Raw genomic sequence first — 11,767 nt, forward strand, 5'->3', positions numbered from 1 at the left:
TACTCATTCCCCCTCGCTCCACTCCAGCCATCCACCCATCGGCTCGGGCGCGGTGGCACCCCAGGGCCACGATGGTAGCACAATCCAGACGTGAAACTCGCCGCCCTTCTGGTGTAACCACGCTCCAATAAGAACTGGATTCGGGGCGCGGGCGTTGCCTGATTGAGCGGCGGTGCACGCGGGGCAGAGCAGGTAATGTGACCGCGATGCGATGTGCGTGATGCGTGATATGTGTGATCTCCCTTGCATTGTGGAAGTGCCAGCCTCCAGTAGCATCCCTGCCTAGGACCCCCTGCTTGAGCGTCCCCCTTGTAGAGATGACCACCATTCGTGGGATGTTGGGCACGGAGCGGGTTTGAGGTGCGGAACGGGCACCGAACAAGGATCGGTCGAGGTGGCCGTTCTTACCTGATATGGCAGTTTTGGGCTGAATCTAAAGGATGGGGTGTGCCCGGGTTACCATGGATCTGGGAGAACGCCGGCGCGAGACGGTACGGGTCATGTTCGGATGTGGCTGTGGGTGTGGGGTGAGTGGCTTGGAATGTGGATGAGTGCGTGCGTGGTGGTGTCCCGCGCGTCTTGGAAACATCTGCACGATGGGGTGACGCGTCATCACGTGTAAGGCAGTGGTGGGTGTTGGGTCTCGTCTATTGTGAATGCTTTCTTGATTGAGACTCGATCATCATCTGGCGTGAATGCTGTCAAATAATTGAATTGGATCTGGGTGTCGCGATTTTGGTGGATGCGAGTAGCATCGCTGCAGAGTTCACAAGAGCCCAAGATAGAGATGGTGGTGGACATACGGAGGGGTATAGTAGCCGAGGGTCAGCGTTGATTCGTTTTTCGCTCATGTCGTGGGCAGTTGAAGCCATCGTCCGGATGAGAATGTATGGTTTCGAATGCCACACTTATATCTAGACGATGGCTCTAACTTCCCATGTATGCTGTTTTTTTTTTTTAAAAAAAAAGGCAAACAGAACTGAGGCATAGTTGTGCCATGTTCCAGGACTCTGCTATTCTTCGTGCTAGCCTTCGGCGGCGGTACCGCTCTATGACGGCAGGTATTCCCGGCTGCTTCTCTTCCCAACACAAATCAGCGAGGTGGCTTTCTTCAGCCGATACGGCGGATGCTGCAGTGCTATGTAAGGCAAAGTCGCTTCTTATTTGGTTAGACTCCTAGTGCCTTCTGTTTGTGACATGCGCTTTACCCAATGGCGAAACTCGGACTGTCGTCTTTACCTCAAATTGAATACACATCTCTAGAAAAGACCGAGAATATGACATATGTATGTGCATGTATGGTGCAGTCGATAAAGCTTCTAACTGCAACGTGGGTACTCGGTGGACGGTTTTTGCTACCACTGACGATCAACATTGATCGCATTCAGATCAAAAAATCTCCTACATCAGGCCTCGAACAAGTGTTTATTGAGTCTGTACTGAGTTTGCTAAGGCGTCGTTGGCTTGAAAGATCTACGTCCATCATCCAGTGACATTTTGTTTTTTTTAATCCAAAATCAATGACCAGAGTTAGGGTATCCAGATACGCCAAGTCGATTGAGCCGCATTAGTAGCCAATGTGAATGTTTCCTAGAGACTGCCACCAATTCAGTATAGCAGTTGGTGTTTTTGCTGCGATCCTGGAATGAAGGCTCACCTCTTCAAGTATCAACGGTTGAGTCTCCAGTTTTCGAAGTTGTCCATTTTTCTGGATGGTCGAGAGTGATCATCAGACGAAGCCTGATACACACGACCGCGACGAAGTGCTGCGGAATCATACGTGATATGACTTCCTACTTGATCCAACGGCTTGAATCACGAGCGGCTAGCCAATAAGGTGCTCCACGGGTCCTCAACGAAACTCGGCAGAAAGTATCCACCGTGGCTGCTGGAAGCTTCGTGGCTGCTAGAAGCTTCGTTGCTGGGACGAGCCGGCGGTGCAGGAAGTGACTTGGCGTAGGCGAGATAGTCGGACAGACCAGAGGCGGGCGGAGCTTCTTGATCCTTCTTCAGCTTCTTCCAGTACTTCCTGGCATCGCTCGCCATCATGCCAGCGGTCGGGTCGGCGGCATCTGAGCTGGGATCCTGATTCGCCGAGGTGGCGGCGAGCGGTGTGGACGTCGCGGCTGGGGCTGCACCTGCAGGATTTGCGACCTCTTGAGCGGAGGAGCTTGCCTCAGGCGTGCCGCTATCGCCGCTCTTGCGGCGGACCCCCAAAGGCACCGAGTTGCTGCCAGAGGCGTCGGGGTTGAAGGAATTGCAGTTGAGTTCGGTAAAGGCCTCGTCGACCCTACGCTTCCTGGTGGGGCCGTTGCCGGCACCAAATCCGGTGAGACCCAGCGTCGCGTACATGGCGCGGGCGGGATCCATGCTCGAGTTGGGCTCGGTGGCCATGGTTGCGCTTGCGTGGTGGTCAGGTGAAGCTGGAGATCAGCGGCCGTCACGTTGTGCGCGCGCGCGCAGCTGGGCAGGCTCGCAGCGCAGGCGTTCTGCTGCCGCCGAAGGGGGGTTGGAGTGGCACAGGAGCAGGCGAGGGCGCGGGCGCGGGCAGATGCAGAAGGAGGGAGCTGTGTTGTGTATAGTTTTTGGCGGCGGCGGCGGCAAATCGGGCCAAACACCAGGGCAAAAAGCACAAGCTCCCGCGTCAGCTGGAGGTCCACGGTGATCCCGACCGCATGCCAACGCGCCTTTCGACCAGTTCCACAATTCCGCCCTGGTCTTCCCCCGCAGACATGCGAACTCTGCAACACCACGCCTGCCGTCGATGCCTGCAGCGTGCGAAGCGACCATGAACGGCGCCTCGCAGTCCCAGACGTCGTCGCAGTCGCAGTCGTCCGTCTCCGCTCGCCGCTTCCTCCGCCCCAAGGTTCGTGCCACCATCCCCGCCTCTCCGTGCGGTCGCTGATCTGCGGAGAATAGCTGCGGCAAGCTACCCTGATCCTGCCCAAGACCGGCGAGCGTGTGCGCCGCACCTTCACCCTCCGCTCTCCAGACGCCGAGCCCGCCGACGGCGTCGATGATACCACTCCGCTGCTGGGCGGCAGCAATGCCGCGCCGCCTGCCAGACACCAAGGTCCCGTAGCCCGAACCTGCGGGAGGGTTCGCGACGGCGCGAAGAGGGCGTACGGCTTCGTAACTTCGCCCCTGGGCGTCAATTTGCTAAAATGCTCCATCGCCTACGTGCTGGGGAGCCTGGCCACCTTCGTGCCCGTCTTGTCCAATTTCCTAGGCCGCAATGACGGCAAGCACATGGTCGCCACAATCACCGTCTACTTCCACCCGGCTCGCTCTGCGGGCAGCATGATCGAGGCCTTCATGCTGGCAATCATGGCCTTCCTCTACGCCACGGCCATTTCCTTCTCTAGTATGGGTGTCTCCATGGCCTTTGCCGAAGCCAACCTGCTCGTCCTGGGCCATGCCATTGTGCTCATTCTGTTCTGCGGCGGAGGCTTGGGCTTCATCGGTTGGATCAAGCAGAGGCTGGGGAACCCTCTGGTCAACGTGGCGTGTTCTCTGGCCTCGCTCGCTCTGATCACCGTGCTCACCAAGGAGGGCGCCGTGCAGGCGGCGACCTTTTCGTACAACAAGATCGTTCAAGTCTTGAAGATGGTGGTCATGGGAATCACGGCGACCACAGCCGTCAGCTTGCTCATCAAGCCCGTCTCTGCCAGGAATAATTTGCGGAACGACATGCGCAAGGCGACCGACGTCCTCAGCGACATGCTCGCCAACATCACCCGCAGCTTCTTGCTCGGTGCCGAGGAGGAGATGAGGCAGCCCGAGTACGTTGAGGCTTCGAGCAAGTTCAAGTCCACATTCAGCTCCATGACCAAAAACCTCGGCGAGGCCAAAAAGGAACACTACGTCTTGGGGACGGAAAAGGAATACCACATCGAGACCCGCATGGTTAAGTGTATGGAACGTCTCGCTCAGAACATTGGGGCTCTCCGCGGAGCTGCGCTCACTCAGTTCTCCCTGATATCGAAGCCACCCGGCGGTGGCACGTCTCCCGTGCTGACCAGGAACAACTCTGCCGACGTTTTGTCCCGTGTCAACACCACCGACTTCCAGTCTTATTTCAACAGGCAGCCCAGCCACTCCAACCTGAGCAGCGTGTCTGCCAGCGGTCTTTCGGCCATTGAAGAGGCCGGCGAGGAAGCCAGTGACGAAGGAAGCCGCGCCATTTCTCCCACAACGACTCCGGGCGCCATCAGCGGGTTCGCCACTGCGGATACGCCCGCAGACATCTTCACCATGTTCATCTCCTACCTCGGCCCTTCGATGAAGTCTCTGGCTTTCACCCTGAAAGAAGTGCTCGACGAGCTGCCGTACGGCCCCGGCCCGGATTATACGATAGCGGTCAACAGCAACTTCCGCAGCAGCTTGATGGAAGCCAAGGAACTTTTCGTCAAGGCGAGGAAAGAGGCTCTGGACGCCGTGTACGCCAACCGTGGCTTGAGTAGGTCCAAGCCTCTCGAAGTCCTCGCCGACTACGAGGAGGTGGCCGCCAGCTGTGGTTACTTCAGCTCTGCTCTTCAAGACTGCGCCGAAGAGATGATCGTCTACCTCGACGTCCTGGACGAGTTGAAGGATAACGTCGAGCGCAGCCCCAGAAAGCGAACCTGGAACTGGCTCAGGTTCTGGCGCAAAGAGAAGAAGGGTGATGGTGACGAGAGCAGACCTGGTAGGTGGCGCTCCACACATATCATCCGGCGGTCGTGCTAACTAGCTCAAAGAAACGCCCGACATCAAGGACCAAAACCACGCACGAGGTGTATCTCAAGACATTCAAATCGCTAGGCGTCCTAGTCACGCCGCTCAGGCTGCCAAGATGCCCCGTAGAAAGGCCCGTCTGCTCTACCGCATTTACCGCTCTTCTGCTTTCCTGCGGAGAGAAGACATCAAGTACGCCATCAAGGTCGGCATCGGAGCCGTATTATATGCCATGTGGTCCTTTATTGCGGAATCGCGTCCGACCTACAGCCACTGGCGTGGCGAGTGGGGTCTGTTGTCGTACATGCTGGTGTGCTCCATGACTATCGGAGCGTCCAACACGACTGGATACCAGCGTTTCTCCGGTACCTGTCTCGGTGCCGTTTTCGCCATTGTCGCCTGGATCGCGTCCGACGACAACCCGTGGGTCTTGGGATTCTTTGGGTGGGTGGTTTCACTGTACTGCTTTTACATCATCGTTGGGAAGGGAAAGGGCCCCATGGGTCGTTTTATCCTCCTGACGTACAATCTGTCTGCCCTGTACGCCTACTCGCTGTCCGTCAAAGACGATGACGACGATGACGACGAGGGTGGAGTGAGCCCGGAGATCTTTGAGATTGCAAAGCACCGTGTCGTCGCCGTCATGGTGGGATGTCTCTGGGGTATCGTCGTCACCCGGCTCATTTGGCCCATCAGCGCCCGGCAAAAGGTCAAGGACGGCGTCTGCGTTCTCTGGCTGCGCATGGCATTGATTTGGAAGCGGGATCCCCTCTCGACGCTCCTCGACGGCGCTTCTGCTTCCTCTTTCGCCGACATCCGCGAGTCTATCAAGCTCCAGCGTTTCTTGAATCATCTCGAAGCGCTTCGCAAGTCGGCGGCGTCTGAATTTGAGCTCAGTGGTCCTTTTCCGAGCAAGGTGTACGGTAGCCTCTTCGCGACGACCGGACGCATTTTGGACGCTTTCCACGCGATGAACGTGGTCATCTCCAAAGATGTGAAATCATCGGAGGGCGAGCAGGCGCTCCTCAAGTACACGAGGGATGAGCGTATCCAGCTTTCGTCGCGTATCAGCCATTTGTTCTCAGGTAAGGCAACCCCTCTGACTCCTCCTTCAAGCTGCTAATGAGACGATCAGTCATGGCTTCGTCAATGAAACTCGAATACCCGTTGAACGATGCGCTGCCGGTCATAGAGCACACGCGCGACCGTCTGTTAGCTAAGATCTTTGACTTCAGGAAGAACGGAGACCCGGATGACGTGGCAACGGACGAGGATTACGAGCTCCTCTACGCGTACGGTAAGTTCAGAATATCCAGAATCGGTCGAGGAGCTCTCGCTAATCTCACGTGTTTGCACAGTGTTGGTCACCGGTCAAATCGCGCAGGACATTGCGTCCTTGGGACAAGACATCGAGCAGCTGTATGGTGTGCTGAACGAAGACAACCTCAAACTTCAGTAAGCGTAGACACTAGCTATCGGGGGAAATGGATGTGCTTGGGAAGGATCACCGTATTGTTGAAGACCAGTATCACGCTTTTGCCAGCATCGTTTTCCGCAAAAACACATGCATTCCTGGAGGGCAGGAAGATGCCGCGGCAATGGCGGTCGGCAAAGCGGGAAGCCAGGATGACATCATCTATAGCCGAAGGGCGTGCTTCCAGACGTCCGCAATGACTTTGCTTACACTGGGAGCTTGAAATCCGACCAAAGCCTCGAAATACCCACAAATACAGCAATCATCTTTCAAGAAAAAAAGACATCTCCCTACGTGACAAGAACATGGCTCCCCTCGACACCACCAAGATCCGTGCCTTGCTGTTTGACGTCTTCGGTACGTGCGTCGACTGGCGCTCAACGGTGACGACGGCGCTCTACGACCAGGCCCGCACCACGCTCAACGACCCCACCGCCTCGCTCGCCACGACGGTGCGCCTGCGCGCGACGGACCTGACGTGGGACGACTGGGCCCGCTTCGCGCAAGAGTGGCGCAACGAGTACAAGACGTTCGTGCGCGGCGCCGCGAAGGCGCTCGAGGAGGCGGAGAAGCTTGCGGGCGGCGGCGAGGCGCAGCCGGCAGAGAAATTCAAGAGCGTGGACCAGCACCACCTCGACTCGCTGCAGCAGCTCCTGGCGCGGTGGCAGCTCGACGGCCTGTGGACGCCCGCCCAGGTGCAGCGGCTGAGCCTCGTGTGGCACCGCCTCGCGCCCTGGCCAGACTCTCCGGCCGGCATCGAGGCGCTGAACGAGAAGAAGACTCATGCCGGCGGCACGTCGTCGTCGAAGGAGGAGAGTCGTCTGGCCACGGCCACCCTCAGCAACGGCAACACGGCCCTCCTGCGCGACCTGACGGCCCACGCGCGCCTGCCCTTCGCCCACATCTTCAGCGCCGAGGACTTTGCCGCGTACAAGCCGCACCCGAAGACGTACCTGGGCGCCGCCCGCCGCCTCGGCCTCCGTCCCGAAGAGTGCGCGCTCGTGGCGGCGCACCTGGGCGACTTGAAGGCCGCCGCGGCGTGCGGGTTGGGCACGGTGTACGTGGAGAGGCCCGCGGAGGAGGACTGGGGCGAGGAGGAAGTGAGAAGGGAGAGGGAGGCTGGGTGGGTGGGGCTGTGGATCGGTGAGGGAGAAGGCGGTTTTGCGAGGGTGGCGGACGTGTTTTCGCGGGGGTAAGTGGGACATGTGGACTTTCGTGCCTGTTGCTCCTTGAGCTTCTGTGGTCTATCATGGTGTGAGCCTTTGTCTGGAACAGTGATGAAGATTGATGTAGGAAAATTGCCAATTCACTTTCACGTTCTTCAATGATGTTAGAAATTACGTGTTACTACGCTGTTGCTGATACGCTTTCCCTACTAGTGTTTTAAAGCAGTAGTTGCTTGTGCGTCATTGATTTGTAGTCGCGTCTTCGGTGATTTCTCGCCCTGCTTGTAACGCTGCTAGATGTTAATAGTTACTCCCTACAGGTAATTACGTTGTTGATTTTACGGATTATAGTTGGTTATTGTAGTAGGTTATATTAATACAATTGTAAGTAATAGTACTTATATATTTCTAGACTCTTTACAACTTTCAGTTCAAAGGATATAAATATATGAATACCATAGATTTCCCAACATCAAAACATAACCAGTTTAACACTTCACGACAGAACGATGTAATAACTCACCTAGGTTTACTTGCCAAACATTCTCCTGCTTATACGATAACTGGAGTTCTATCCAGACGCATTCGTACACATATTTAGAAATAGTATCATTCTGGATATCTGCTGCAATAGACCATGAATTAAAAAAAAAATGGCGTTAGTTCTTTTTAATACGTACGGAATTTGCGTGTTGTTCTGGACCTTGAAAAATCGCAGCCTCACTGTTACCGCATAGCTTGTCGAAGATAACTGTCTGCTCGGCCACTTTTGCAGTAATATCAAATGGCTGAATGGCGCGCATCTTTTGCTCCGCTGACCTTCAACACTTCTTACAGCGAGGACTTGGTACCCTTGACCCTGAGCAAAACCACATCGAGCTCATCTCCGCCTACCTGGAAACCTAGGTCAACCGCATCACCGGATTGGACAGACCTTACCTGCAGCAGCTCCCCACCCTGGTAGATGCCGTACGAGCCTGCCGGCAGGTTCCTGACATTCAAATCGATTCTGCGTGGAGGTCAGTCGTCCAGGTCGAACAATAGCGCATCAGATGTGAAGGTGCCACTTACTTCTTTTCACTTCCGTCCCACGATCTCATCGTCACAACAAATGCGCCCAGGCCCTCATCCCACGCGCCCCTCAAGAAATCCACGCCGCTCCCTAGGCCCACACCTTCGACCCACGGCTCCCGCTCGAACCGTTCTTTTCCCCATGGCTCCTCCCACATCTTTCTCTGGCCATCGGGCACATTCAGCCGCGCGTACCCAATTGCCGCATTCCCAGTGAATGGGTCGGTAAAGACCCAGTTCCCTTCGTTATCCGTAGGTGTGCCATCCCTGCGCGGGTAGTACAGTCCGCCATTCTCCCACGACGGGCGCATGAAAGCATCGGCGTGCTTCAGCAGACCATTCAGCGTTTGCGGCCCCGCAACTTCCGATGCCCACTTGGCGGCGTAGCCGAACTCGGGTGCCGATGGAGGAGCGGGCATCTCCTTTCCGCTCTCCTTCTTCTCGGCCGCGGCCGCCACCCCCGCTCTCGCCGCCTGGAGGGTCTCGGCCGAGTCGGGGTCCGCTCCTTCTTCTTTGACGAGCCTGCGGATCTCGCTCGCAAGTGGAACAGAATTGACGTTGATGCGTCCGTCAGGTGTTGGGGAGAGGAAGCCGCGGGCGGAGACAGGCGACATAGTGTGCACGTAGCGCGAGTTCCAGGCGTTCATGAAGGCACAAGCCCAAGCGGTCATGCCGAAGGCTGGAAGGCGGACGAAGCGGTCCTGCTTTGGGGACCACCAATTGACCATTAGTCCGCCGTCGGCCTCCTCGCCCTGGGCGAAACCGTTGCGCGACGCCCACGCGGCCATGTACTTTTCGAGAACGGGGCCGACGATGTTGCTGCCGGTACGCACGTCGTTGTAGCGCATGGCGATCAGCGGGAACTGGTTGCAGACGATGAAGACGGAGTTGGGCTCGCAGCATACGCCCATCCAGCTCGTGCGCTCCATCTCGGCGAGAATGGCGTCTTGCAGGGTGGAGCGGCTGTAGGGGAAGGATTCCGGGCCCATGCCCCAGAAGATGGGATTCCAGTGGAACGTCAGGGCGCCAGGAGCGTCGTACTTGTCGTCATCAAAGAGCATGGCGTGCAGCGAGACCATGAGGAGGAGGTGGCCGGAATACATGATGTTCTCGCGCGTCACCGGGTCCGGCCACGGCTTCCTCAGCTCTTTGATGTCCGGATCGACGAACTTGCCGCTCTGGCTCGTCAGATACCAGTAGCCCCAGACCTCGCGCCGTAGCATCTTGTGGATCAGCTGCTCCATCAGCGTCTTAAAGACGGAACGCAGCGCCGGCATCCGGTGGTAGTGCGCGGCGCCCGCCGCGTAGGCCATGGTGGCCAGCTGGTAGCGATACGAGTCCAGCCATTCTTGGCCGGGGTCCTGGCTGCCCATGTGTCGCCATTCGCCATCGGGCTGCGCTGCGAGGTTGTGGAAGTGGCGGAGGTGGCCGGCTTGGGACGACGAGAGCTTGGGGAATTTGGACAAGATGTCGGGCGGAAGAGCTGAAGGAAATGACGAGGTCAGTCCCAACACGGAAGGAGCCTCGTGGGCAGTCGCAGTTGCCGTTTGGGAAGTCATAGTCGGTTTCGTGTCAATTGCCACTTCCTTTGGTGGCTCTTGCTTTTTGCGAGCATCTTATTTATTCACAGAAGTGGTACGATCGGCTTATTCGGACTCGGCCTCGGTGTCAGCCAGCATCCGCGCCACCAACAGCCCTCGTCCTTCAGGATGCCTTACTGCCTCACCGCATCCTCGGTACTTGGCACCGACAATGAGGGGAAGTAGGCCGTCCATTTTACTCTGCCATTCTTGTTCCCGAAGCGAAAAAAAAGCTGGCCAGCAAATGCCGAAAAGGGTAGTTGCGTCATGACTCGTCTTTCGAGCCTGCCAATGGCTTCTCTTTGAGTTTTTCGAGCTTCCAATGTCATGTCGGTGGTGGAGCATATGAATCTGGTTGATTTCCCCAAATCATTCCAGGGTGGATAAGAAGTAGATGAAATCAGTACGTGTCTGTAATTCCGATTCCCTACAAAATATTGACTCTAATCCGCCTATTTTACTACTAGGCTACAGAGATGTGTAGGTTGCTAGTAGTCACTCCCGCTGCCCGCTGCCCGTGGTGTGAATGATTGTATAGTTGGTGATTTAACTGCTGGTAAGTGGTAATACTCTCAGGCGTTTCTATAGCCTTCGTGATTTAGATATAAAAAAAAAGTGATATCTTGTAAATGTTGTAATTATAGGGACCAATTAGTAAGGGGTAGATACTAAACCCCAACCCCATTCGTATAAAAAATACTCTGAAGTCCAACTCTCTTACTAAAATTTACCTTCTTCTAAGCGTTATAAAATCTAACGATAGTAAAGCCTACATTTCTATAGTAGCATTTAAGCTTTTAGATGCAAAATAAAAACCAAATATATTAAACACGACGTACACGGCTTAAGTGTTAGGTTTAGGACTGCAGAGTGGTTGGGTATTCTCTATACCAATGGAACTGTATCAGGGAAATCCAATATTTTACTGATTGGCTCTGCGTGTAGCCCATACGAGTCATCTAATAGTGGTCGTGTGATTGAATCCATTCGCGAGGGACCGAAAGTCAGGACCTAGCGAGAGGTTGCGCAGGGGACAGATGCCAGATCAGGAAAGCGTCATTTGACCACCGAGCGTCCGGGAGCTCGTGCGTTCTGAAGTAGGGCGTATAGCAAGACGGCACGTGCGCCATATAGGCATTTCTGTAATTAAGAATAGATTGCGGCACGCAAGTAAATCATATAGCGCTCGGATGCCGGTGAATACTAATCGCCTGGTCGATGTGTCAGCCTCGAGATGGGCTTCGTCAGGAAAGTGGCATGACAGTTCCGCGATCCGAGTGCGTGTGCAGCGCAGGGTCCGTGTCGTCATACTGTCGCGCAACTGCATGCGGTACTAGCCTCCGCGAGATTTTATTTATTCTCCTCGACTCTTTGCTCCTTTGGGCCACAGGACGCTACGGAGCGGAGCCGAGTACGACAGCGAATGCGCCTTTTTCTCTCCCGAACCCTCCTCTTGGGATTCGGCTGCCGAGGCCTCGGTGCAAAGGAAGTGCTCGACGATCGGCCTTTTTTTGCATCAGCTGGTGAGAGCCTCTTGCCGTTAAAAGAATGTATGTACCGCCCTCCCCCATAAAAGATCAACGCCGTTTTTGCCCTTTTCACCCGCAAGTGCCGTCGCACCACCAAACTCAAAAGAAAAAAAGGACTGGAAATCGGCAAGGCCCGGCGCGACCCTTTCTACATGACGAGCGCCGGCGGACGACCGAAAGGGGGGGGGGGGGGGGGGGGGGGGGGGGGGGGGGGGGGGGGGGGGGGGGGGGGGG

The 11,767-nt window shown here is 56.1% G+C and overlaps 4 protein-coding genes across 4 annotated transcripts; 2 read left to right on the forward strand and 2 right to left on the reverse strand.

Moving 5' to 3' along the window:
• Positions 1 to 1,815: 1,815 nt before the first annotated feature.
• Positions 1,816 to 2,394, reverse strand: LTHEOB_12117 (L d-transpeptidase catalytic cell wall binding repeat; the record flags this gene model as incomplete). The annotated part of the gene is made up of 1 exon (XM_035508949.1): positions 1,816 to 2,394. The coding sequence occupies one exon, from the start codon at positions 2,392 to 2,394 to the stop codon at positions 1,816 to 1,818; it is 579 nt and encodes a 192-aa protein (XP_035365378.1).
• Positions 2,395 to 2,764: 370 nt separating this feature from the next.
• LTHEOB_12118 (60s ribosomal protein l19) lies at positions 2,765 to 6,172 on the forward strand (the record flags this gene model as incomplete). The annotated part of the gene is made up of 5 exons (XM_035508950.1): positions 2,765 to 2,866; positions 2,920 to 4,684; positions 4,737 to 5,798; positions 5,849 to 6,010; positions 6,072 to 6,172. The coding sequence occupies 5 exons, from the start codon at positions 2,765 to 2,767 to the stop codon at positions 6,170 to 6,172; spliced, it is 3,192 nt and encodes a 1,063-aa protein (XP_035365379.1).
• A 320-nt stretch (positions 6,173 to 6,492) lies between these two features.
• LTHEOB_12119 (HAD-superfamily hydrolase subfamily IA variant 2) lies at positions 6,493 to 7,383 on the forward strand (the record flags this gene model as incomplete). The annotated part of the gene is made up of 1 exon (XM_035508951.1): positions 6,493 to 7,383. One exon carries the CDS (start codon positions 6,493 to 6,495, stop codon positions 7,381 to 7,383), a length of 891 nt encoding a protein of 296 aa, XP_035365380.1.
• Positions 7,384 to 8,184: 801 nt separating this feature from the next.
• LTHEOB_12120 (putative very-long-chain acyl-CoA synthetase family protein (CefD1)) lies at positions 8,185 to 9,983 on the reverse strand (the record flags this gene model as incomplete). The annotated part of the gene is made up of 2 exons (XM_035508953.1): positions 8,185 to 8,362; positions 8,425 to 9,983. The coding sequence occupies 2 exons, from the start codon at positions 9,981 to 9,983 to the stop codon at positions 8,185 to 8,187; spliced, it is 1,737 nt and encodes a 578-aa protein (XP_035365381.1).
• Between the last annotated feature and the right edge of the window lie 1,784 nt (positions 9,984 to 11,767).

This window comes from Lasiodiplodia theobromae, assembly GCF_012971845.1.
Source record: "Lasiodiplodia theobromae strain AM2As chromosome Unknown scaffold_57, whole genome shotgun sequence".
Lineage (NCBI taxonomy): Eukaryota > Fungi > Ascomycota > Dothideomycetes > Botryosphaeriales > Botryosphaeriaceae > Lasiodiplodia > Lasiodiplodia theobromae.